At 36.9% G+C, this 27844-nt stretch overlaps 1 protein-coding gene and 1 long non-coding RNA gene across 2 annotated transcripts in view; one reads left to right on the plus strand and one right to left on the minus strand.

The window, feature by feature from the left end:
- Positions 1–27844, minus strand: part of LOC309481864 — a 107174-nt gene that overhangs the window by 17204 nt on the left and 62126 nt on the right. The window lies entirely within an intron of this gene.
- Positions 14–26619, plus strand: opn7a (opsin 7, group member a). The gene is made up of 6 exons (XM_082146873.1): positions 14–1900; positions 8184–8268; positions 15219–15381; positions 19899–20026; positions 21879–22213; positions 23580–26619. Exons 2-6 carry the CDS (start codon positions 8184–8186, stop codon positions 24213–24215), a joined length of 1347 nt encoding a protein of 448 aa, XP_082002999.1. The 5' UTR covers positions 14–1900; the 3' UTR covers positions 24216–26619.

Consider the following 27844-nt stretch of genomic DNA (forward strand, 5'->3'; position numbering starts at 1 on the left):
AATTGAACATGTGGTGGTAAATTGATAAATGCGAGGCTTTTGATTTGTTTTTAATAAGATTATTTTTCTTTGTGTGCCTGGCTATAAGCATCTTGAATTTTTTAACAAGTTACACAAAACTGAGCTTCAGAATCGTGCCAGAAATGCCATTCGTGACTAAAATCATTCAGCACGGCTGGTTCTGTCAGTGGTATTGTGCTTTTATTTCCTGTATGTTAGGCTGGACAGCTGAATTGAACCTCTAGGTTTGTCTAAAATGTTTTGCATTTTGTCCCTGAAACAAACAAACTAGCTGGAAAAATCAACATGCTTGAACATCATTCTGTGGACAATGGCAGCTGAAACATCAGTGAAAGGAATGTGACAAATTTCAGAGCACTAGACATAAGTGCGCCCACATATTTTTTTATTTTATTTTTTTTCTATCAATTTTGATTTGATCATACTTTGTTATAGCACAAATGACTATTTTATCTCTGAACTTTTTTTCATGCACTTAAATTAGCATATAGCATACAAATTAGATAGATAGATAGATAGATAGATAGATAGATAGATAGATAGATAGATAGATAGATAGATAGATAGATACTGTTAAGCACCTCTATGATGATTAATGAGTGAGTTTATTTAATAACAGTTATTTGTAAAGTTATTCTGAATAAAGAATTAGCTACAAATAGTCCTTTAATATATGATGTGCGTGTTCACAGTGTTCCCATCTCATTGTAGCAAATACAGGTATAGCATATTTGGTTTTCTCTGCATGCTAATGTCTGTTTTATATTGGTTTTTATAGTTCCATATAAAATATGCATTTCCCTGCCTTTTAATATTGGAAATTGACTCCATACATTTTGAATCATAATTTTCTGCAGATGTAGTCTCCTTTCTGTAAGATGTTCAGGTAAATTGTCAACGGTAATGACGCTGGAAGGAAGGTTTGTTCAGCCCGCTGATGCTCCGTGTACACGCTTCCCGCCGCTGCATCCACGCGCTTCAGATTGAACGAGCGCTCACGTGCAATTTAATGTGCGCGCGCGCTCGTATGAGGAAACGCTGCACAGTTACAGTGATTTTTTTTTTTTTTACGTTGGTGTAGCCTATCTTTAACAAAGTCGCCCAACGTAATTGAAAGCCCGCCTGTCTTAATTTGAACTCATAATTCTGTGTATTTTAAATACAGCAACTTTTTAGACCCTTTAACCTCAAAAGTAAAATTTGCTTACAAATGATGCGTGGGATTAAATAGTTTAAAGCTAATCTCTGAATATCCTGCTGAAGGCTTACCGATATATTTTATTAATTAAATGCAAATTTTTCCTCCTTTGTTTTCTTCTCCCTTCCCCTTCCTTTTTGTTGCGTTTCCTTCTTTCCTCTTCTGTCCCTTCCTCCTTTTTCATCTCCTTCCTTTTCATCTCTCTGTTCGTGTCTTTCCGTTCCTTTCCATGCCTTCTCTTTTCTTCTTTATTTGCTTATTGTAATTATTCATGCCTTCAGTTTTGAAGAAAATAAAAGAAGCGCACTACTTGAACGGGAATGGTGAACCTGCTGTCCCAGTAGAACCCAGTGTGTGCGTGTAAAGGCACGAGAGGCTGCTGTCGTCAAATGTGATGTGTATTTCCAAACCGTTGAGCCCACCATAGTGGGGGGGTCATTCACAACTCACTGAATCACTCGGGATCACCTGCACGTGCATTTGCGCGCACCCAGTCTTGCGCAAAAACTCATCTGATCACCGGAAGGTCTGATCTCGCTTTTGGTCTCCCACGCGCATCCACACGACTGCGCGTGCCACCGCGATGTGGGTCCGAACTGAGGAGCTTTGACGAATGATCACGGATAAAGCGGATGAATCCCTTAGGCTTCCCGAGGAGAGGCGAGGCTGACGGCTGTCACGGTAAGAGGGGGTGATGTTGAGTGGAAAAGGGCAGTCATGGTTCTTTGAAACCACTTTGCATGAAAGGAATTTGTCGAGTGATGACATCGAATAGGTCCCAGCAAGCAGGTGCATGTAGATAAATAGCGCGCAAAGGGAACAGGTGTGGAGGCGAGAGTTTGGTGCCCGAAACCCGAGGCGCGATTATTCCGCTTTTCTCTTCAATTGTATTGTTCAGTGATGACATTCTGCATGCATTTACCCCATACACTTGTTGATTGGTTGTAATCCAAACTCATGTGGTGTTTTCCCAGGCTTTAGTTTTGGTCTTATTAGTGAATGAAAGAAGCTGAAGGCTTGTGCGCTTATTGGCTGAGTGTTGCGCTTTCTCTTCGCACAGAGACCAGTCAGTGTTATAACACATTTTTCTTAAACGTCTGTATCTCAGTGTTATTTTGCACTGTATGTATCAAATTGTATTTAATTTCCATGTTGCCAATTTTATAAATCCACAACTTTTCATAAACTGCGTAAATTATTGTCAAATACAGAGTGCTTTTACAATCAGCCCCACTACTTGAGTGTTTGTAACACCAAATATACATGGACATTTTACAGTTTTCAAATGACTTTATTGTGGCAATCAAATGTACTTATTTCAAAATAATTATCACCTCAGCATCAGCTAATTGCATCATCAGCTCATTTCATTTTAATTCAAAATGATAAACTAGTTTTCTGTGATGGGTAGGGGTTAATACAGTTCGTACAGTATAAAAACCATTATGTCTGTAAGAAGTCCCCACAAAACATGGAAACCTGTGTGTGTGTGCCATTTTGTTTCATTTTGTACAATCTTTGTGTGTACATTACACTGTACTTAATTTTAAGGCAACAATTTTTTATTTTTTTTACTATCAACTTGGGTGTTTAAGTCATTTAAACTTAAATTACATTAAACAGACTTTTTTTTAAATGAGTTGGATCTAGTATAATTAATTTTAAAAAATTGAAAATTGCTTAACTTATTTTGATGAGTTAATGCAATTTAAAAACACATGTTGTCAAAGATGCTAGATATGTACATAATTACAACCCTTAATGTCTGGTCAACCACTATATATCTTTTTTAACATGTATGAGAAGTGGACATTAAATATTATAAATTAAACCAGCTGTAACCAGTTACAGTATGTCATTTAAAATCCATTGACATATCAAATTGTAAGCCAGGTGTTTCTCACACAGAGACTTACATGTTATCCTGTCACCTCGGGGGGTGAAGGTCATATGTAATATTGATTTCTCCACATCTGTAGTTCATTTCCCACCCTGTGTTACAACACTTCCTGCTGCAATGAAACTTTCTTCAACCAAAGCTTACTGAAACACAAACCAACAAACCATACTATGATATTTTTTTGTAATTATTTCACTCATATTAATATTTAAAATATTCCAGTAATCCAATACCTCTATTTAATGCCTTTTCCTTCCAAATCTGAAGTTTTGCTAGTGCGTTTCCCACTGAAGTTCATTATTAACAGCCTTTAGCTGTGCCTGTGGTCTGAGCCTGGAGTCTGTCATCTCAGACTCAACACTCATAGATGAAGAGCTCTGGAAGGGATTCATCATGTAACGCTTTCTTTCCTCCTTCACCTGTCCCTGACTGCAGCCCCTCCTCCTATCAATATAGTAAATTGACATGCATTCTTATGGTGTTTTTAACAGGTCAGCATATTACTTAAGTATATTACTCTGATGAATACATGAGAGTGCCAGAAAGTGGGGCATATCAAAACAGACAGGAAAGCATATAATACTTAATGCAATCCTTTTGTGTGATTTATATGGTATTTTGGCTGTCTTGTAAATCTAAAAACTTAACTTGTACCTGTTAATAATGAACTTAAATCAAGCTTTGAAAGTCACACAATGATTGACACTTACAGTAAGCATTTTGTTGGGTTTTGTAGTTCACTCAAACAAGGGTCTTCAATCTTCCAGAACAAGGCAGAGAATAGAGACCAAAATTGAGCGGTGGAACAAGTGCTGTATTAGTTTGACCTGCTGAAAACCCTTGCTCTAAAAGAAATGACTCTTTGGAGCTTTCCCCTACAATAAAAGCTGCAAGCGAAGAAATCAAGACATAAGTATTGTAATTTTACTCTTGTCCTAGTAATTAACTATTTATTTTTCATTTTACAGTGCAGTTGTACTGAAATATGTTTTTGTCTTATAGAGTTAATAATAATAAAAATACTATTATTATCAGAGTGGAATAAAGTTACAACAGATTTGTTGGGATAGATGGGTGAAATGTGTTCAAAATATTTGAAAGCTTGTCTTGATGCATTATGAAGCCTGTAAATTGTTTACATAAATTTATACTGAGTTATTTGTTAAATATTTAATTTAGTGAAACTACTTAAAACAGTTATTTCCTGTGTTTTTACTGTTAATTTGATATCTTTACATTAAAATTTCAATGATGACATTTCAGTCAAATCAGATCCTAAAACCAGTGTGAATGTGATGTGGACCGAGACAGTCTCAACTAAAAAGCTCAGGCAAAAGTCAATTCAAAGACATTTTTATTTTTACTGTTCAATTTGATCACTGAAAAGGCTCTCTGGTAATACTTAATAAGGTTCATTAGTTAACAATGATAAATATTTGTTACAGTATTTATTAATATTTGTTAATGTTAGTTAATAAAATACAGCTGTTCATATATGTTCATGTTAGTTCACAGTGCATTAACTAATGTTAACAAATACAACCTTTGATTGTAATAACGTATTAGTAAATGTTGAAATTAAGATTAATAAATGCTGAAGAAGTATTGTTCTTTCATAGTTTCATAGGTAGTTATGTTAATGAACCTTACTGTAAAGTGTTACCGGCTCTCTTAAATTTGCCCTCAAAGTGCACCAGAACTGATGCATTTAAAATGTACAACATATTTTTACGGGACCCCCAAGAGGGTCTGAAGTCCCCCCAACATAGTCTCATCCAATGGGAAATGCCAGCTGACCACTTTTCTAAATATTTTCTCTCTCTCAATGTCTACTGTGGTTAAGTCATACTGATATCATATTACTTTCACAAGACTTGTTACTTGTATATACCACTTGTTTTTCCTCATTAATGAGCTTTGAGGATATCTTTAGAACTGTTTAGAACTTTAGAACATTCAGGAAGATGTGAGGTGGACTTTTCTCAGTCTATACGTGACAACAGTGCAAACACAAATGACAAAACCACACTTTTTTTCTTGGAATCGACCATAAATCCAGATGGATTTTGAATCATTGCGGCTGACTGGCTGAAATGCATGCCCTGAGAGTGGGTTAGAATACATATAGATTGAGTTATGAATGCATATCTGGAGACATGAAGACTTTGTTCAGGCCAGAACAATCTGATGGAGACGTGCTCCCTCCTTTTATTAAATCACAGACTGAGACCCCAGACCTTTCTCTTGTGAGCGGCACTGCATTCGTGTGTGTGTGTGTGTGTGTGTGTGTGTGATCAATGGATGACTGTTTGGCTGACTGATCCTCAGTTCTCAGCTGATGAGCAGCAGGTGAATTAAAGACATTCTCTGATTTATCACTCTCTGTGTGTGTTGGGATGAGTGTGTAGCCTCATAGAGTTTTACAATTTGAGCTGTGAGTGTTCATCTGCTCAACATCAATTATGCTTATTTCAGATTTTTTAATAGCCTAATAAGTTGAGAGCTTGGCAAACTTAGGCTTGCGTACACAGTTTGCCTGTCTTTGTGTCCTGTTGTCATTAATATTGCTCTTTGCCTAGCAGGCTAATACAATATAAAATGGCTTTCACAAACTCATGCCCACCTGTGTGTGTTTTGGCGGTTCTGAAGCTGTTTTTAATAAGAAATATGAGAGATGTGCAACATCACTGGCACCAAACACTCCAGGCTGCAGTGTTTTTAAATAATCTTGTTGTGAAGGTGTGGCGTAAAGTCATTTTGGTGCAGAATCTAGTTTTGTTAATTCTTTCACTTGGTTATTACATTCGGCAGAGAGGTTTGAGGAATGTAAAGCCCAACCAGCCTTTGGCTGTGCGAATATTTGGCGTTAATAATAACACTTCGAGCGCAGTGATGAGACTCGACAAAGATGAATGTGTGTTTGTGTGCGTGAGAAGAAAGATGTCAAGCTGTAATGGCAGAATAGAAGCGAGTGTTCAAAAGATGTTGATGATATCTGTCATTTTTACAGGCAAAGGTGGCGCTCATTTATATGAGCAAACGTTCTTCCAGTAATTTTAAAGTATAAACTGCTTAGATTTTGCTAGTTAGCCTTATTTGTTCATGACTTGTAATAACTTTTTAAAGTCAGTTCATGACAACTCTCGGAATAGTTTTAGCATGTTATTGAATATGGCAATGTTAATGTATTTTGTTTTGGTTGACTAGTTCTGCTGCTGCTATTTCTCCAGAGAAAGTTTGGACTTGCTACAGCTAATAATACATACGCTGCTGTGTGCATGAAATATATGCTACTTCTGCATAAATAGACATACATAAATCCTGTAGCAGATCTAGGCAGGGGGAGCTGGGGGAGGTGGAGGGTATCAGAGAAACTCTGATAGCGTGCTGGCACTAGCTTACAGCAAACACTGAACCAGACTATTTCAGTTTTGAGCAAGCACTCTCATTGGCTGCAGGATCAGCAGAGACCAATCAGCTTGTGCCATGCAGCAATTGCTTGTAGATTGCATGTAAAGGATTAACCTGAACCCTATGGAGTTTAATATCTGAACTAGATATTTACATAAAAAGGTTGATGGGTCTAATTTGAATTTAAGACTGACTTGACTGCTAGCTGTTCAGACTAGTTCTTAAGACACTTGAATTTGCGTAGAAGGAAGCGTAGGTCTGGGATTTTCAATCTCCGGAGAGGTTTGTGTGTGCAGACTCAGCCTTTTGCTCCACAACTGATCAGTATGCTGCATGTGTGCGTTTGAGGGAAGTAGATAAGGAAGAAGGGAGACAAAAAGAGGGAGAGAGATGGAATATTTATACAGATGTGATTTAAAGAGCCTGGCAATTAGCCTAATGGGAGTTAAAGGCTATAGACACAGTTTTTTAACAATCATTCACAACTGTTACTCTCAGCAAAGCATGCTTCTAAAAGGGTCACATGCACACGTTTATAAAACAAAATTCAGAGAAATATGCTCCAGATTTACTAAAAAGCAGATTACTAGGAAGGATTGAGCAGGCATTCCCGAATGTTTTCTGAAATGATTGTACAAGATAAGGAGGCTAAGCGATAGAAGAATAACTGTCAGCATATTTTTACATAGACTATCACCACATTTCCTTCTCTCTCACAATCTCTCATCTAGCTGTGTTTGCAAGCAGGTTAAAAGAACAGCTGGCGTTAAAATGAACAATCTGTCTTCGGTTTATTTTATTCAGACTGGTTTGGAGAGCCAGATCATCTGACTTTATTTACAAATCTTCGCACAAAACTTTTCTCGTGAACGCGACAAGGTCGATGTCAGGATTAACTGTGAAATGTGTAACAACTTTAATTGCATTTACGTATGCATTTGGCAGATGCTTTTGCTACACATAAAACATTTTTTCAAGCATTCCTTGGAAATCAAACCTGTGATCCATTGCTTGCACTACATGAAGCCTACAGTATATGCTGGACTGATTGAGCTAAACAGAAATGCAGTGGCATATGTATTTTCTTTGAAATGCATAAAGCATTTTAGTAAAAAAAATAAATAAAAAATACCTAGACAGTGAAAGCTTTATATTCTTTATATAAACTTTATATAAATTCAATAAAAGCTATATTTAAAATGTTAGAATTATTTATGTACTACTATAATGGAAAAAGTCATGCAAATTGGTTGACATTTAAAAATAAAACTTTTTAAAAGCATTTTTACCCTTTTACACAAACAGTCAAATTCATGAAATAATGAGACAAGTTCAATATCCCATAAATTATATCAGTAGTAAGTTATGGGGATACATATGGCACTGATTCCTGACTCATTCCCAGATATGTCAAAATAATGTACTCAAAGAATGAGGCAATTCATTACAAACCCATAGCAGTCTTCTGTAATCGACATGTAAATGTGAGCTTGAGACTCTCTCTCTCTCTCTCTCTCTCTCTCTCTCTCTCTCTCTCTCTCTCTCTCTCTCTCTCTCTCTCTCTCTCTCTCTCTCTCTCTCTCTCTCTCTCTCTCTCTCTCTCTCTCTCTCTCTCTCTCTCTCTCTCTCTCTCTCTGTGTGTTTGTTTTACAGATGCGAGGACTGGACAACAGCAGCTTCCAGTCTAACATCCCAGTGGCTGCTGACATCACAGTGGGCGTGGTTTACTCCCTTTTTGGTAAGAGCGAGAATTCATTTATTTTTTCATCTGCATTCTCATCAAGTTTGTTCTATGAACCATAACCAAATTACAGGTTTTCCATCTACCGCTGAGAGAAAGTGTGAACTGGACTGCACTTGCAATTGCATGGCTGTGTTCTGGCATCCTATGCCCTTAAATGAACATAAGTGAGTGAAACAGTGCACATGTGTACAGTTCTGAACTCAGTTTATATTTCCAGTGCCGGATGTTCTTTAATGGTATATGATTGTTCTTCACATGCATGTGATAGTAAGTGACGGATTAGGTTTGTGATTATCAGAACGCTAAAATGAAATTGTGATTGCTGACATGCAATGCATATGTATTTTGAAATACATATAGTGTGTTTTGCCATTCTACAATTGCTAAATTAACTTGGCCTTTAGTGTACTTTGCAAATTACGTCATTTATAAAATGAATGAAATAGCCTATGTTTATTCTACTGTTTTTCTACTGCTGATTTTTCATGCGGTTTTATATAACCTCAAATTCTGTTTTGTGAAAATGAAATAATTACACATGTCCAGATTGTTGGTTACGGCCATGATGCACCTGTACATAGGCCTACGTTTAAACCAAAAGATTCTTATGTGGATTCTTAGGGGGTAATAAACTGATCAGATAATATTTAAATGAAGTGTTCCTGTTTCCACAAAGCATTTATTTGTATTTATTTATTTTTATTTAGAAACCTGCAGCATTAATACACTCAAATAAATTGATTCTTTTGGTGTCTTTTAGTTAACTTTTAAAACAAATTCGGCAGTTGAAATGCATGCAAAATGTAGGCTATTGTGTTCCACAATAAAGTACTTTGCTGTGTCCTTTCTGTTTGATGAATGGTTGGATTGAAGGTAACACCTATGCCTGCACATAAAGCTTGAACATAAGTGGAAAAAGAAAAAGCTTGAGCACTACAGAGCAACTTACGATCATCCTTGGTCTAACTGATTTATTTATTTGTTTACTTTTTTGTCAGTTCCTTGCATAGTTCATTGCAGCGTGATTAAAATAATTAGACATGTGATTGATGAAAGTGTTCACTTTCAGCATCATAATTACTGATGCGCTCGGGACAGAAACAATGGAGGTGGATTGAATGCCAGAATACTTGCGCGCCAAATGCTAATTGGCTTTTGCAATTCGACATACAAAGCATTGACCTTCTCCTTTCTTCGGTGTCTTTTGCTTCTCGCTCTCTTTTGTTCCCTCTCGTTGCATCTGTACTTGATTCTGACCATTGAACCATCAAATACTTGACTATTGAACTGTGTATTTTACATTTGCCCTTGGCAACATTCCTTTGCTATTTAATGTTTCTTGTATCACTTCTCCTATATTGTTTTCTACATTGTAATGGAGTATCTGAGTCTTTAATTGTTGATTTCAAAGAAGAAAAAGAACTGCATTTGAAACATACAAAAGAACATAAAAGGAAAGTGGAAGGAAAAAAGTACAAAGAGGCAAGGGAAACTTCATTCAGTAAGAAAGAAAAGATAGTCCTTAAGAAATTTGGTATTCTTACTATTATGAGTTTTAGAAGATTGCACAAGTGTGGAAATTGTCAGCGACTAATATGTCAAATCTATAGGCAAAGTGTAAAAATTTGCAGTTCAACAGCATGGTTAAAATATAAATATAAATGTATAAATATAATTATTCTGTGTGTATGTGTATATATATATATATATATCAGTACATACACAGAATAATAAAAAAAAGTACTAAATAATTTATTTATTTTATTCATTTTTAAATAATTAATATGGCCATTTATATCACTTTACGTTATATTAAATAAACTAGCTAACAATCCTGTGTTAGGGTTTTCTGAAGTTTTGACTGATAATTTGATGATAATTCTGATTGTAAATCTTTTCTCTAAAGTTCACCATCCCTCTCTCAGCATGTTCTTGCTCTTTTGGTTGATTGTGGGAATGCAATAGTGGAGTAATGTGAAAAAGGTCCGTTAGTGGAAGCTTTATATACTTTACAAGTAACGTAAAATCATTCTAAAATCCATATTTTTATTTCCATTTATTTATTTATTTGATAAGAAGCTGTACCAAAAGGGATAATGTACAGTCAGTCTGTCATCATACAACTTTACAGGGTGATACAAGACAACCCTGTCAGGTTAATTTACATGATACATGGAATGGGAATTTTACCATGGCGTATTTTATTGATGAAATAACTCAGTGTTACATGCATTAAAGCTTAAGTTTATCGCCAAGGTTTCAGCCTTCAGTTGTGTGCTTGCTGATCCTTTACAGAAGGGCTCAGAGCGCATTTGAAGTTAGCCAATATCAGCGTAAATTTGATGAGATGACAGTATGGTTCATGATCTAATCATGTGGTTTGCTGATCATTTCTGTCAAAATGCTTAATAGACTGAAAATGCACTTTATGAAGTAATCTAACCAGCTGAGTGAGTGTGTTCTCCAATCTGATTTAATAATGCTGAAATCTGACAGGCAAGGAATATTCCTTCAAATCATTGTTGTTAAGCCTTAAAGCCTTAAAGCCTTAAACCAAATCTATAATAATGTAAATGGTTGGAACATCTGTTTAGTAATCTAATAAAAATCCAAATGTTTATAATTTTGACACAAAAAAAGTATAATCTTATATCAACCAACATTAAAGGTGCAGTAAGCGATTTTTCAAAAAAGTTGTCAGACCGAGCAGCACAACAAACATGTAGCCAATCAGCAGTAGGGGGCGTGTCCACTCATTGTGGGGGAGGAGAGAGAGCAAGAGGGAGTTTTGAAGAAAGACTGTAGAAAGAGATGGCTGAGAGACATTACAAAAGAAAAAAGCTCAGAGGAATATCACTGGAAAATGAAGGGTTATAATCAGGCCAAGAGCTTTAGGACCCGCGTTAATATTAGAAAAGCTTTCCAACGCTGGAGAGACGCGGAGGTTGTGTTGTTTCTGCTTGATACGTGAGTAACACTGGTTTTGCAGTTTCACAGAACCAAGATATGCTGTTGTTGTAATGTTAGCTACAGCAGGATAGTTTTGAGTGTTATTGTTTGTCTGGAGCTGCTGCTGCTGATGGAGACCAACAACCAACTCTTGCTTGTATATACTCTTGTGTACTGTAAGTACATTTTTTGTGCTTGTCGTTCGTTCATCATCTTATTTTCTCTTTGCTTCTGCTATGATAAACAGACATCCACTCTTGCATTGCGTGTGCAACTGAGGTCAGCTAGTGAGAGCTGTGCAGGTCAAATTCTCTGCCCTGTGCTGGAAACTTACAACAGAGAATGCAGTGTTTAGTGTCCTTGTTAGCGCGCAATTCAGGGAATTGACAAACGGCACCAACCTATTTCTAATGGCTTGTTTCTGGCCACAAAGTTGTCATACACAACAGCAGCCCTTCCAAGAATTTAATAATTGGCTTTTCACTAAGTTCCATCCTCTTGTTTACTGTTGCTCGCTCAGCTTTACGAAACTAGAGATTTCTGTGAATAGCATGATTTTAAGTACAATTTGCTCATAAAGTGGTTAAAAAACCACAAATAATAACTACTTATTATTCTTACATGTGCTGCAATGAAGTGTGGTATTGCAAAGCATTTTAATTTGCCATTTTCTTTAAAGAAATTGTTTAACTTATGCCTTAACATAATTAAAAAATGCAGAAACTGTAGTTAACTCTTGTGTTGCTCTATCACCTCTACCTGAATCAATAAGTTAATGAATTACCATTAAATTACTTATAATGAATTTACCTTGGAATGTATGTTACATTCATCTGCCTTCATTTGAGAATCATATGCATGCGTTTCTCAAAATTTCTTTAACATTTGGAAAATGGACAAATGTAATGTTTATCCTCTCTGGGTACCATGTGACACTAATATATTCCCCAGCATATTTTTGAATAAATTATGTACATTTCCATCCAAAAACACAGGACTGCGGCTGACTTGTTGTCAATGACTTTGCAGACAGTGTTTGCACACAAAGCTACCTCACAAAACTGATTTCAGCTTTAATGATGTACAACAAAATAGAGAGAGAGCTTTTGTGATTACTAAGCAAATATTTAATTACTACAATACTAGTTTCTTGCTAGAAATGGAATCAGAAGTTGAAAAAGTGGTTCAAAAACACTTTTACACAGAAGCCGCCCACCAGCCGCAACTTTGCGAAACTTTTTTTTTTTTTTTGCTCAACTGTCACAGAATCGAACACACAGCAGTGGGATATTGTAGATCGCAAAGGACACATGCTGCCTTCAAAAATAAATCAAATGAAGGTTTCTTAGGAGACAGGATGAATCCGACTTGCCTTGCCGTCCTACCTCTGCCTGTGGGAACAGCCTTTTTTCAGCTTTCGGACACAGACATTGTGTAAAAAAAAATCATTCATGTAGTCTGCAGAATCTTCAGTGATTTCTAAACGTCAATATTCAATCAAATAAAGTCAGATTGCTAATAACTATAATGTTTATAATCAAGTTAAACGCCATATTGAATTTAATGCAGATGAAATCGAGGCTGTGAGGTATAGACGTACAGTCTTTTTAATGGCATGCACTGTATAAAGGTCCTAGATCACGTAATTGACAGAACAGAACTGTTGTATGGAACTTTTCTACTGAAAGTTAGACACACTGTACTCCTATCCCTCACAGCCTTGCTTTCATTCCAGTTAAATATTAAATATGGTGCTATACCCTGACTAAGGTCTATACCAGTTAAGTGTAGTACTGCTAACAATGCTAACCAGTTGCCTGCTGAATCTATAGAGCTTTTTTAGTTTTTAGGTAAATGTAGATACATATGTGATTCTCGCTGCACAATATTTCTTGCACATTCTGTGATTAACATGCCAAACTGGTTCAGACAATCTGAGAGTTTGATCTTAACGGAATGTTTAACCGATCCCTAATAACACTTGAGCCAAACCATGAATGGGGTTAAAAGTAGCTAAACGACAATATTTTGAACTCAATTCGTTGCTTAATCGGTAGCTAATGAAGGAATGCCAAGATTGGAGTTATATAGTCCTTCTTCTTCATATTTGTGAAATAATCTGGCACAGCATTTTGAACAAGTTGTAACCTCGACAGAGACAACGGACAGACCCTTGCATGTAAAGCATTACAATAATCCAGTTGCGAAGATATAAATGCATGTATAACTTTTCTGAAGATCATTACTTGATAAAACCTTTTTCAGTTTTGCAATTCTTCTTAATTGAAAGAAATTTTATATGAGTCAAATTTGAGGTCTGAGTCAAAAATTACACCCAAGATTAGTGGCATGACTTTTAATGCAGGATGTGAACTGTCCCCTGCACTTTACTGAAGTATTTTTTTATTTTTTGCAGTGAATTACAATTTTTGTCTTTTTGTCATTTAACATTAAGTAATTGGAATTCATCCATCATTTCACATCCTCAAGGCAATCAGCAGTGTATTTTCAACTGCATTATTTCCTGCTTTAAAAGTAAGATACAACTGATGTATGTATACAACTGAAATTATGATCTTTATAACAGTGATATGAAATGCCTTGTTTATTAAATGACAACATGTAAAGGGGGGAAAGTAGCGGCCCTAGAATAAAGCTCTGAGGTACCCCGTAAGTTATAGGAGTAGAATAAGAATTACAGTTCCCAAACTTTACCATGAATGCTCTGCACTTCATGTAAGAGAACCAACATAAGGCCACTTCATTTACCCCGACACACAGCTCAAAGCAATCTAACCGAATGACATGATCCAGCGTGTCAAAAGCTGCACTCAAGTCTAGCAAGACAAGGCCGACACAGTTTCCATGGTAGCTTCTAAGAAAATGTCTTTTAGCACCCTAATAAGGGTAAACTCAGTAGTATGGACAGTTTTAAAACCCGACTGAATCTTATCCATGATATTTATCTCAGCTAAGAATGAAGAGAGCTGTCAGAATACAACCTTTTCTAGAATTTTTGCTATGAAAGGATGTTTAGAAATAAGATGGAAATTTTGAAGCCCAGAATGGTCCAGATCGGGTTTTTTTCTTTTTTTTTCTTTTCAAACTTGATGGTACATCACCCTGAGTCAGACTTTTGTTAATAATTGATCAAATACATAGACCAAAAGTATCAAAAATGAACTTCAGTGAAAATTCTTGTCAAAATCACATTTGAAGATGATGTGACTTTTATTGCACACATAATCTCTTTGATCTCAGTCAGTGACATCATCTTAAAGGCTCTAAACGAGCCAGCGGGAGCCACAACTTTACAAGCTGGAACGCGGATCGAATACCATTTACTTTATTAATAAAAAACTGTAAAACCCTAAAAATACAAATAAAAATACCATAACAAATGCATTGCTCATTTTTAGTTCATGTTAGCTATTGCATGAGCTAACTAATGGGACCCTATTGTAAAGTGTTACCGTCACGTTTGAAGTACACTATAAAAATTGTATGATTAAGAAGTTATGACAACATGTTTTTTACATTGCATTAACTCATCAAAATAAGTTAAGCAATTTTCGACTTTTTTATAAGTTATACAAGATCAACTCATTTTTAAAAACCAGTTAAATGTAATTTAAGTTGAAATGACTTAAACATCCAAGTTGATTGTACTTAAAAAAAATGTAAGGCAGCAACTTTTTTGTTTACAGTGTATGTGTAATTTATGTAGCAGAACAAGTGTGAAAGTCTCTTTAGATAATGTTATTTCATAATAAATCAAAAACGCCTGTAAAAACCCATCACTAAAACACCAGGTTTTGGGATTAATGCCTCAATCTTTTCTGCAAATGTTCTACTTTTTATCAATTCATCAATTCAATTTATAAATTCTGGATTAGGTCCAATATGTTGGTTGTTAAAAAAAAAAAATGAAGCTTCAGAAAGATTTTCTGCCACATCATACAAGAAATGTATCTTACATTTTCTTTGTCCTGCAGGTGTTTGTTCACTATGTGGAAACAGTATGCTGCTGTATGTGTCCTACAAGAAGAAGCACCTGTTGAAACCAGCCGAGTTCTTCATTATTAACCTGGCCATCAGCGACCTGGGCATGACCCTCAGCCTCTATCCCCTCGCGGTCACCTCAAGCTTCGCTCACAGGTACCACAAAGAAGGAAAAAAAAACATAGGAAAAGGGGGAGTTTGAGGACATTTTTAGACCACATACAGTACATAAGCAGCATGCAAGCTGTGCTTCAGCGTAACTGTAACATCAGGAGACCCCTAAAATCTTTTTTATTGGGGGTCATGAAGGACATGAATCTCATGAGGACATCTGTAAAAATAAAAATGCATGGCTCCTCAGTGATAAAACTCATGCTTTTGGATGAAGATAAATTCATGGTGGAGGTGTGAGTTTGTGATCCTATGAACCCAGAACATGAAAATGGACACGGAATTGGCTTAAATGGGTTTACGTGTTGCGTTTTATCTCTCAAAATGATGGATGTCATTTTAAAAATGTGGTTACTTTGTTTATATGGTCAAAAAGGATTTTGGATTGATCCCTTCCTAATTTAGAGATGTGGATTAGGACAGCAAGTAAATTATCACATGACCTTGTTGTTTATAAAAAAAATAAAATAAAAAAATTATGTAATTTGGCAGAACTTTTTTACATGGGTGGTGGGAGACAATTTTGGATTTGGACTGCAATAGAATATTGACTAACCACCTGTAAATATTGAAAATACCTTACGTCCGCATGAGAAACAATTACCATATGAATAGGGCTTCAGAGTTTGTAAAGTTAGATTTTATTTATTTATTTTTTCTTTGCTATCTCCTTTTCTTTCGGTGTCATTTCTCTGTCCCATACACACATAGTTGGCTGTCACTTCGCTTTAGCTTATCATGTTAAATAGGCAAAATGGTTCATATAAACCAAACCAAAAAGGCACAAGCACACACATAGTACTGATGCAGTTCAATGCTCCATGTAAACTCAAAGATAATGGTGCTGTAAGCAATCATGTAAAGAATGCTGTAGACAGACCATAGACTGTAAAAAATATGGACAAAGCGTCTGTGACGTCACCCTGACCCATAGACTTCTGAAGAATGGTTTTGAGGCCGTTTATGGGGGGTATGGGCGGCGCCATATTTCAATACAAATGTTCAGAAAGGATAACTTATGATGTGTTGTGTCAGATCATGGCCGAGACGTCAAATTTCAGGAATTCCACTCGGCGCAGCCTATGCTCGTTGTCAGCTGTCAATCAAGCTGTCAATCGCGCCCTTATTTGTCATACATTTTATATCTAAATACGATCTAAACTAACGAGTTAGAAAAAAATTCACCCCCCTCACAGTTGTCAGGCACTCGGAACCTATCGAAAAATACAATAAAAGTCCATGGGACCAACCTGTAAAACATGAATTTATGCTGTGAAAACGGACATTTTAACATGGGGGTGTACGGACATTTGCTCCCTTTTGGGACCTTCCCCTAGCGGATTTTCGATGTATTGAAGTTTTTCGCACTTCCGGGTAGGCTTCATTTTTCAGATTAGAATGTTGCCGCTTGAGACAGACCCAATCCAATGGCTCTTTTTGCACAGAGCGGCTCTGTCTCACAGCCAGAACACTTCTCACACACAAATCCATTCCACAGCCATCAAGGTTAAACTGTCCTTTATTCCAGACTGTGGTTAAGAATGACAATTGCAATTACTAGTTTGTTTGACTTCATGCTGCATCTGGAATGTAACTCCAGTCAGAGAAGTATAAGACATTGGGCCCTATCTTGACCCAGCGCAAGTGACTTTGTACACCGACGCAAGTATCATTCCTATTTTGCACCCGCGCAAAGCGGACTTTTCCCTCCACAGAAGCACGTCGGTTAACTAAGAAATACACTTGCGCTCCCGGGGGCGGTTCAGCGCAAAGAGGAGGCGTGTTCCGGCGCAAACGTTCCTTCTTGCTATTTTGCAGGTTTAGAAAACAATTGCGCCACTAACCAGGAAAAAATAGTTTAAAGTCAGTGGCGCGTTGCGCATGTTATTCATAGGCTATTTTAAGGGCGCATGCTTGGCCATAATCAATGTAGCGTGTGCATAACACGCATAATAATAATAATAATAATAACTTTAATTTATATAGCGCCTTTCACAAAGCCCAAGGACGCTTAACAAACAGCAAAGAGGGGGGGGGGGGGGGGGGTAATAAAGGGGAGTAAAACCAGGGCAGCTATAGCCCATATGCCTCAGCGAAGAGGTGTGTTTTAAGCTGTTCTTTGAAAGTTGCCAGGGTAGGTGCAGAGCGGATGGCATGAGGAAGTTTGTTCCAGAGTGATGGTGCACCCACACAGAACGCTCTATCACCAAACGTCCGTAGCCTGGATTTAGGGACAGCGAGCAGGTCCTTGTCTGAGGACCGCAGAGACCGAGCTTGATTGTAGGGGTGGAGTAGATCAGAGAGATACTGGGGTGCAAGTCCATGGAGCGATTTGTACGTCAGGAGGAGGATTTTATATTTGATCCGTGATTTAACTGGGAGCCAATGAAGCTTCTTCAAGATTGGAGTGATGTGAGATCCGAGTTTAGTGTGGGTAAGCATCCTAGCAGCAGAGTTCTGTACGTACTGGAGTCTGTCAGTAGCTTTGCTGGGCAGACCAAGCAGGATACCATTGCAGTAATCGAGTCTGGTAGTGATGAAAGAGTGGATGAGGGTCTCAGCTACAGCATACACTTTGATTCTCTCATCTACACAGAAGCAGCAGTTTTCATTTTTGCAAATCATACATTATTACGATAGATAGATAGATAGATAGATAGATAGATAGATAGATAGATAGATAGATAGATAGATAGATAGATAGATAGATAGATAGATAGATAGATAGATAAACAATTTATTATAAAAGCATACATCTAGCTTACACATTTACCCAAATTAACCGAAGTTAATTTGGGTGGGTTTCTCCATTTCAATGTAACTTCTCTCTTTTACGGCCGTGACGAGAGCGTTGCTCTCCTTGGCTGTGAACCGCTGCTGGCGCGCGACTGGCAAATCCGCCGTTACAATAGCAATCCGCTATGGAAAAAGCGCGTCTGCTCTTAAAGGGAATGTGAGATGACGCTCTGATTGGTTTATTTCACGTTACGCCCAAACCACACCTATGAATAATGAAGCTACTTCAGACCAACCCATTTTAGATTTGCGCCTGGCGCAAGAGTCATTTATCCCGCCGGGAAAATAGCAACAGCGCCGAGACCCGCCCACAAAGTTACTTGCGCTTTGCGCTTTGACACTTGCGTTTCAGATCGTTAAAATAGGGCCCATTATGTCTTTCTCGTTTTGTGGCAGCGGTGGATTGCACATCAGGCAAACAAACTCAACCCATTACAAGGGGAGAATGTAATGCACTATTTATTGCACATTTGTTGGGTGGTTGTGTGTAAGACAGCAGATAAAATGCAACTAATCATATAATCATGCATAGCACAATAAATAAGTAGGAGAAAATGCTTCCCTTATCTTTTCTTGTTAACATCAGAGGACGTGCGTCCAATCAAACTCTACAATATTTTGGCATAAATTCATCTGTCACTTGGTTATGTGGATTATACTGATACAATACTTTGCCTATGTTTGTTAAGCTGGTAAATTACATGTATTCTGTTGTGTTGTGTGAGTTTACAAAATTATCACTTTTCCTGTCCAGTCTGTCATTTGCATTTATGCCTTTGGCAGATTTTTTCAATGTCCATAGCTTTTTACATTTTTGCCAGTCTGTGTGTTTCCTGGGAATCAAACCTATGACCTTTGCATTGACCCTAGTGCTATGCTCTAACATTTGAAAACAGGAACGTCATATACGTATTATCATGAACTGCATTGACCCAAAAATATGTAAAATACAAATTGTTAGGTTAATGCAGTTCATGAGAATATTAATTAATTTAAGTTTTCTGTTTTGTTAACATCTGTTTTGTGTTATTTTCATTTATTTGTATTAATTTCAATACATTTTAAATTGAAAATTTCTTTATTTTTTAAATATAATTTCTATTTCTTATTCTTAAAGGTATAGCGGAGGATCTTTCCAAATTTTAGATAAGACCCGCCCTCTCCACTTTTTGAAAAGTTTGATTGATTCACCAGAATGATTGACAATTAGGAGGACCAATAGTTTAGACTACCCACCAGGAAGTAAAACATCCTCCGCTATACCTTTAAATTATTTTATACGTTTATATTACTCCTTATCGTGGCTTACCAAATTGTCTATAAAATTTGCTATTATAAAAAAACTTGCCTTGTCTTGTTTTAGGGCAAAAATATAGCGGTTTTATTAAATACATTTTGCAATGCAAAAATGCTGATAAAAAAAAAAAAAAGGTCTAGGCCACATACATGTGTTAAAGGGGCTTAATAGGTCTGGAATTGGAGTTGGTAAATGACATTGATTCTGTTTTCTTAATTTTTATGTCAGCCTGCTGAAGTTACAGGGTTTTGAGATGATGTTAGTGGTTATGCAAGCAATCTTCAGTTATGTTTTTAATTTTATTTGTTTTATATTGAAATAACTTCTGAATGTTACATCAAACATCTATCCTTGATCTTGATCTCTATTTTTCTGTTTCTTATGAGTGCTGTTTCTGTTTTTTTTGCAGGTGGCTTTATGGAAGGACAGTGTGTGTGATCTATGCCTTCTGTGGTGTTCTGTTCGGGATCTGCTCTCTGACGACTCTCACTATACTCAGCACTGTTTGCTGCCTCAAAGTCTGCTATCCACTTCATGGTATTCATACACTATACATTCTAGTTTTTAAATGTAGTGGTGTTCAAAAGTCCACTAGTGAAAATGCATCTATTTCGCAAATGTAATTTTTTTTTGGTTTAATGTCTCAAATCAACACACAGTACTGGTGTTTCGTTCCTGAATAAATCAGTATTTTGTGAACACTTCAGTTGAGAGAATGATTCAATTACTTGCTTGTTTTGTTCCTCAATGAATCACAGTTTTTAATGAATCATTTGAATGGACGATTCAATGATTTACTCATAAAGATGGCCCTGTCATAGGCCCCACTCCTCACTGTCCTCTACTCTTTACTCTATTTGATTATATGTATTGCCGCGTTTCCACCGCAGGAACTTTACCCAGGAACTAGGAACTATGGGGTGGTGCTCGGTGTGTTTCGACCGAACCAGGGTCTAAATGAAGTGCCGGCTAAAAATGTCCCCCTCAGAAAGTCCCTGCTGGCGAGGTAGTACTTTTTAAAAGTTCAGGAACTTTCGGGGGTGGGACTTGGGCGCTGAACATGCTGATTTGTTGGGTTCACACAGCATTTTGATTGGTTGACTCCACGCAGCATTTTATTTCAACCACCATTTTCGAAAGTCTGTTGCGGTGCGTGCAGTAAGAGTTTTTTGCTATTCGAATCAACAATGGAGTTTAAAAAATATGACAGATGGGCCGACGACAAGGTTCTGGCTTTATAAGCTTACGTTCAGAGGATGAAATCCAGCGGGAACTGGAAAGTAGCGCGCAGTCCTACGTCTCTGGACTAATTTTACTAATCTTCACGGTACTTTATATCGCGATGGAAACGCAGACAGCAACAGGTCTGGGGGGAAAAAAGTTACTGGGATAAATTGTTCCGGGTAATTTTTGTGGAAACGCGGCTTAAAGGGATACTCCACTTTTTTTGGAAATAGGCTCATTTTACAACTCCCCCAGAGTTAAACAGTTGAGTTTTACCGTTTTCGAATCCATTCAGCCGATCTCCGGGTCTGGGGGTCCCACTTTTAGCATAGCTTAGCATAATGAATTGAACCGGACAAGACCATTAGCATCTCTCTCAAAAAAATTAACAAAGAGTTTCGATATTTGCTTAGTAATCAAGAAACTTTGCTGCAGTACCATGAGTCCAGCAGGCGTAATGATATGACGCAGCGCCTGATAATAGTCCCCAGCTCGGTAGCCTATTATCAGGCGGCATGCGCTGCGTCATATCATTACGCCTGCTTCACCCATGGTACTGCAGCAAAGTTTCTTGATTACTACGCAGGAATGAGAGTATAGTTCCTAGCCATATCAGCCTAGAAAATCGCAACTTTTCATTTTCCGTCGGTCTTAGTACACGATTTAACTTCAGAAGAGTCAAGTTTTAAATAGGAAAAATATCGAAACTCTTTGTTAATTTTTTTGAGAGAGATGCTAATGGTCTTGTCCGGTTCAATTCATTATGCTAAGCTATGCTAAAAGTGGGACACCCAGACCCGGAGATCGGCTAAATGGATTCGAAAACGGTAAAACTCAACTGTTTAACTCTGGGGGAGTTGTAAAATGAGCCTATTTCCAAAAAAAGTGGAGTATCCCTTTAAGTGTGAACTCGCCTGAGTGCGGGGAACGTTTTCATCAAGGGTGCATATTGGCTGCCAAGGGGGGCGCTTGTTAACACCCTAAAATGACAAACGTAACACCCTATGGTCTTGTGGACTTAATGGACACGCACATTGTCGAGTTCACATAAAGTGTGCCATTTGGGACAGGGCCATAGTCCAAAAAAAAAAAAAAAAGAGTAACTGAACCCCCATTAATTCTATTCTTTTATATTATATTATAATGTATATATGTGTCTCTGTAGGTAATAGGTTCAGCTATGAGCACGGCCGTGTGTTAATAGCGTGCGCGTGGGCCTATGCTCTTGTGTTCGCTTGCTCCCCTCTCGCCCACTGGGGGCAGTATGGTCCCGAACCCTACGGGACGGCCTGCTGTATCGACTGGTCCTGGTCCAATGACGACTCAGTTGCCAGCTCCTACACCACTGTGCTCTTCATCGCCTGTTACTTGCTGCCGTGCGGCATCATCATTGTCTCCTACACACGCATACTGCTCACGGTCCGAGAGTCCCGCAGAGCGGTGGAGCAGCACGTCTCAGTGCAGACACGCATGGGCAACATCCAGGCAATCATAGTGAAGGTGCAGTCTTCATTTTTTACACAGGTTACTGGTTTAGCAGTTTTTTGTCTTTTGATGATAATATCCTCTTTCAATTTTTTTTTTTTTTTTACAATTAACAAGCATTTACAAAAACTTTTCAAAACTCTTGACACAGCTACATACCTACCTCACACAATTAACCAAATTAACAATTTTCCACTCAAAAACACATTAATTACTAACATTTTTTATTTATTTAAATATCAAGATTTTTGGCTTTGCTAACACAAAAATAAATGAAATGTTTAAATGTATTAAATAGTTATTTTAAAGCTGCATTCCGTAACTTTTTTTTAGGGTTGAAAATTATCTCAAATAAATTGAGCAAGTACAAAACTAGCCAGTGTTCAAAACTATCTGCTTGCCTTAGCTCGATTCAAAATGGTAAGCTTGTAATAATGTTTTTAATTCCAGTGATACTGGTGGATTTCCCTGGGAAATTCGAGCATGTCTTTGCGTCATGACATCACATCTGTACACATAAAGAAGGTGTCCCGGCTAGTTTGTTATATTGCGTGTGAGGGTGTTGGAGGTGGAGATTTATAGCCTTTTCTCACAGCACTTGATATAATTAAACTTATCAATTTGATGGCGGATCCAGAAAGGTTCAAACAACAATCACCAGTGACAACTGGAGATTCACCAGTTGTAAAATGCAAAAGACTTCGTTCGGACTTCGGAGTGGCTACAGAAAAAAGAGACTGCAACCGGCCCATGTGAAAACAAGGATAATATCGGAAAGGCATTTAATGTAGTCACGCAATGCTGATGTTGTTAACATTAATAATTTGAGAACAAAGTATAATTTGCATGGTTTGAGATGATATGATAAGCGATCGTTAGATTTAATCTGCGCGATTTACTGCAATGCTTTTTTCCCTTGGTTGGAACAAAAGTGGATGTTACTTGTTCAGATGACATTTTCATTTTGAAAATTCTTATGTTGGTCATACTTCCAAAAAGTAGAATCTGTGATTCTGAATGACAGTATCCACACCAGTGCGGTGACGGACAGCCGCACATTCTCCTCAAAACATTGGATTCATCCGCGCTGTGCCGTGCCGAGGCACAACCCACGTAAAATAATTGCAATTGCAGATTTCGAACAGAGATGGTGACAAAGAGGAAATACTACGGACTGCAGCTTTAAATTGGTAGAATATTTACCATATACAGAGTCTTCACTGTATTTTTTATTTCAATAAATGTAGTCTCGGTGAGCATAAGAGACTTCTAAGAAAAATCTAAATCAACAACTACCCAACATATTTGAACTCCTTCAATACTGTAAAATGATAAGTTCTTCATGACGGATCTTTCTTGATCTCTCTCTGTCTTTCCTCAGCTGAGTGTGGCGGTGTGTATAGGATTCTTTGCTGCATGGAGTCCATACGCACTGGTGTCTATGTGGGCGGCGTTTGGCCGTTTTGAGGACATCCCGCCCATGGCCTTTGCCATCCCTGCGGTTTTTGCCAAATCCTCCACCCTGTATAACCCTCTCATCTACCTCTTGCTCAAACCCAACTTCCGCCACCTCCTCTGCAAGGACATGCGCTCCCTGCGAGGGGTTTGCGTGCACCACTGCCTGTGCCAGTGTTTTCCCCGCCCATCACTGGCCCTCAGTCTGCGGCGACGAGGCCAATCCATCTCAGATTCAACGGGGGGGCCTGTAGGTCCATGTCACTGCCCTTGCGAGAGGTGCAATGACCCGTTTGAGCAGTTTAAGCAGTACCCACGCCGCTGTCCCGTCAAAGTGAACACTGTGCAGTTGTCTCTGCAGGACAGCACCGAACCTGAATTGGAGCCTGAACAAGCACCTAGAGTGATAACAGAAGTCAAACCAAAGAGCCAGTCAATGGAGTGTAAGAAGTCAGTGCGGGTGATCGTGAGGGGGCGGAAATGCTCTGAGATTGACAGTCTGGAGATCACCTTGGAAACAGTGCCTGCTCACTGCAATGGTGCCAAAAACACCAAGCCGTAACACCTGAGCCTATGCATGGTTGTGTGTTAATACTCGTGCTGTATTCGCTTGCCTCAGAGGGGAGTAAATAGACTTTCACATTTGCCTCTTAAGGCGCTGAGAACAAATTTCTTTCCGAACAAATTATTCTGTGTATTGACATGTCTGCAATGGAGTGCAATGATTGTTTTGTTATTTTATTTCTTTTGGACAACTGACACAATATATGCATTTTTTAGCACATTGAATTTTTAAATGAAGTGTTATGCCTTCTTAGCTACCTGCTGAGGGAACAAACAAGTCGCTTTGATAAACGTGAAGGTGTACGTGTTGGAGAAACCTCCTTTCAAATCTCTGTAAGTGATATGCTTCAGATTTTGACTGTATTGACGTCCATGTTTATATTCATTCACACTCATGTAGTATCTACACTCTTAGAAGAATAGGTTCTATCTACCTTAAGGGGGTCTGTAAAGCTCTTCATATATACCGGTAGAACCTTTTCAGTGTTCCCATAATGGGATAATTTTATGGATTTGGTTTTAATTAATGATTTTTTTTAAATTATATGTTATGAATTAAACCACTTGTAAATGTACTTTATCATTAGAACAAATTGAAATAACCCATTAAACATGAAAGTGTAATATCATTTAATACATTTCTCTTTATATATAGGCTAACCTTTTTGGGATAAAAGGTTTAGCTTTCTATATAAACCCTATTGAACCTTTTTTTTAAAGAGTGTAATTATAGTTTTAATTTCTTTTTTTTCTGCTATCTAGACAATTTAGAAAGACTTTCAGACAGGGTCCAAACTTAACACTTAAAAATAAATAAATAAAATAATTGAGAACTACATGATACATATTTCGCACATTAAGCCATCAAAACTGGAAAATGAGAAACAAAATCACAATACTGTAAGCGATTCTACAGAGAAATGCACTTCATCTGAATACTTCCATACTAGTTTGTGAAAAACACGTGAGCCGAGTAGTTTGTCCGAATTCATAGTGTTCATAAAACAGTACGCAAACAGTACCTTCAATGGCCACTTTACTATCCCATGAGGCCACGGGAGATGATTTGCGAATGGCAGTGAAGCAACGCAACTGATGGCGTTGGTCACATGAGAGTGACAAAATGACGGATGTAGTATGTCCGTATTTCATTCATAAATCACATATATAAATGTTTTAACGTAAAATACGTTTCAAATCAAATGTAGTTCCCACACATATTATGCGATTTTGGACGCAGCAATGGAGACCAGTTTGTATATGAAGCTGTAAGGGCACTCATGTGGTCGTCACAGTATGCAGGAGAAAAAAATTGTTGTTTAAAGGACAAAAATATACTTTTGATATAAAAAAAACATGCAAAATACATTTTAATCAATGATATAAAATATTTATGTCCAGTGAATTTTCACTTTCTGTTGCCAGATGTGGCAAAAAGCTAATTTTCGACACTGCTTTAGGATCTATTTTATGTGTATCGTATGTGATTGCTACAAGGATCTGCACTGTAAAAAAAATATTTTTATGATTTGTCATCACAACTTTTTATCTTTTGTCAAATTAATCTCCTTCATTGTATTAACTATTTATTTATTTATTTATTATTATTTCACTTATCTTAAAATTTTAAGGCTACCAGGTATTTTACTTTTTAAGTTAAACCAGAAAAAAAAAAAAAGAGAAAAAAAAAAACATTACAGTGTGGGTGTTTGCTTATTTGAACAGGGATTCAGGGAAACACTTAGCTGACATCCAAAATAATTAAAAAATATGAAGTATATATATGTGTGTTATAGTTGTGTGTTGAACCTCTCAATTTTTCAAGTCTTTTTTTATTAAATCTCGCATAGTCTCTATATTACAGAATCTTTGTACAAGTATAATTGCACTGTCAGCTTCATTAAGTTGCCAACGAAGAGCTCATTTGATTGGCACGGGCTCTTTAAATAAGATGTACCACATAGCATATGCCATATGTTTTTTTGTTATTTATTAAAATCATTATCATTATTCCAATCAAAAGTATTTTTGATATAAGCTATTTATTTAAATTCACTGCATTTTCTTATATTCCATATTTATTTATTTATGCATTTTGATCAAGTCAAAATATATAGATACATATATCCTGTGGAAAGAACCTTAGTCTGAAAGATCATTAATACTGTTACTTAATTACTTAAGTATGTAATTACTTGAGTAAAACCCTTTAAATGTGACTAATGTCTCTGAGTGATGTGCATTGCATGATTGGAGGAATATAATTTACATCAGCCCCATCGTATCGGTGCTGCTTATGAACAGTTAAAACTTGGCTTTTTATTCTTTCTTTTTTTGTAAAGCCTCATTACAGTTGCAAAAAATAAGACTAAAATTGGGTAAAAAGAGTCAAATAAAATGACGAAAAGTTATGATGTGTCAGTCTGTTTTTTTCAGTGACAGTCAGACATAACACTTCACACAAATAAGAAAATACAAAAAAAAAAATTGTAACAATGAATATTTACTTTTTAATAACTTCAACTTAAAAACTAAAACTTATTAAAAAGCAAATGAATATTTATTTACAGTAGTAGTGCATTGTACATTAATTGTAAAAATGATTCAAATGCATACTGTTTTGTGCATGAACTTGTGTTGTGGATAAAGAAATAGTGAGAAACTAAGACATGGCAAATCTGATGTGAACCTCTGTGTTTGCGGATGTGTTTGGTTTGATCATTTTTTCCACACTCTTTTGAAGTGCTATTTTAGTAACCTTGTCTTGTTTCTTTTCATCTGCCATGTTTATTGATTGACAGTATGCATGTGAAAGCTAATAAAAAAAAATGCTTTTGCGTGTGAATTTCAGCTGAGTGAGTCAGAAGTAAATGTGGCCATGAGCATTTTGAGCACTGAATATTTTCTCCATAATCATTATATTTTATAACCATGCTGTCAAAATCTTAACTTTTTTCATGTTGAGTGAATAATATGTCCTGTCCCCTACAATGCAGCCTTTCTGCATTTGTACATCATGAAGACATTAATAATTATGCCACCAGTGTGATCCTGAAATGATCGGATAAACGCATATGGTCTGGATAGATAAAAAATAAAAATAAATGCACATATGATAGTTTCATGCATGCATGTTTAAGGTTTACAAAAGAAAGAGAGACCCATTTCAATAAGCTTCAAAATCAAATAGTTTCAGTAAAATCCAGTGCGACAAGTCCATTTTTATTTTTATTTTTTGTATAAAGCTGCTAAGTAAAGATAAGGTTTTTTTAATAGTACATGTATAAATTTGAATGCTCTAAATCTGCAAAATATCTCTGTGAAGTTCTAAAGCTGTAATTTGTAATAACTTAATCCTGCCAGATGCTTTCAGTTCCTGACACTCTTTCATTCCTTCATGACAGAACATAATGTTAATGTGGAATGAGAGCTGTGCCAATTTTGATATTAAATAACACAAAGGCAGTGAACTTATTCTGTACCACCAGTTTTCCATTGGACAGATTGTGTGTGATTGGGCATGATAAATACAATCTGAACCTGCAAACATCGAAAGACACTGATGCATGTGGATTTAATGTATCATCACCATGGCAACCAGGCTGTTTATCAGCATATGACATTTCT

Source organism: Leuciscus leuciscus, assembly GCF_965113295.1.
Source record: "Leuciscus leuciscus genome assembly, chromosome: 19".
Lineage (NCBI taxonomy): Eukaryota > Metazoa > Chordata > Actinopteri > Cypriniformes > Leuciscidae > Leuciscus > Leuciscus leuciscus.

What these genes read in the sequence shown, in the direction of transcription:
- opn7a (XM_082146873.1), top strand. Translation starts at nt 8,184, where the DNA reads ATGCGAGGACTGGACAACAGCAGCTTCCAGTCTAACATCCCAGTGGCT. An exon ending in AGTCTGCTATCCACTTCATG is followed by an intron (nt 20,027 to 21,878) that starts GTATTCATACAC and finishes GTGTCTCTGTAG; the next exon opens with GTAATAGGTTCAGCTATGAG. An exon ending in TCCAGGCAATCATAGTGAAG is followed by an intron (nt 22,214 to 23,579) that starts GTGCAGTCTTCA and finishes GTCTTTCCTCAG; the next exon opens with CTGAGTGTGGCGGTGTGTAT.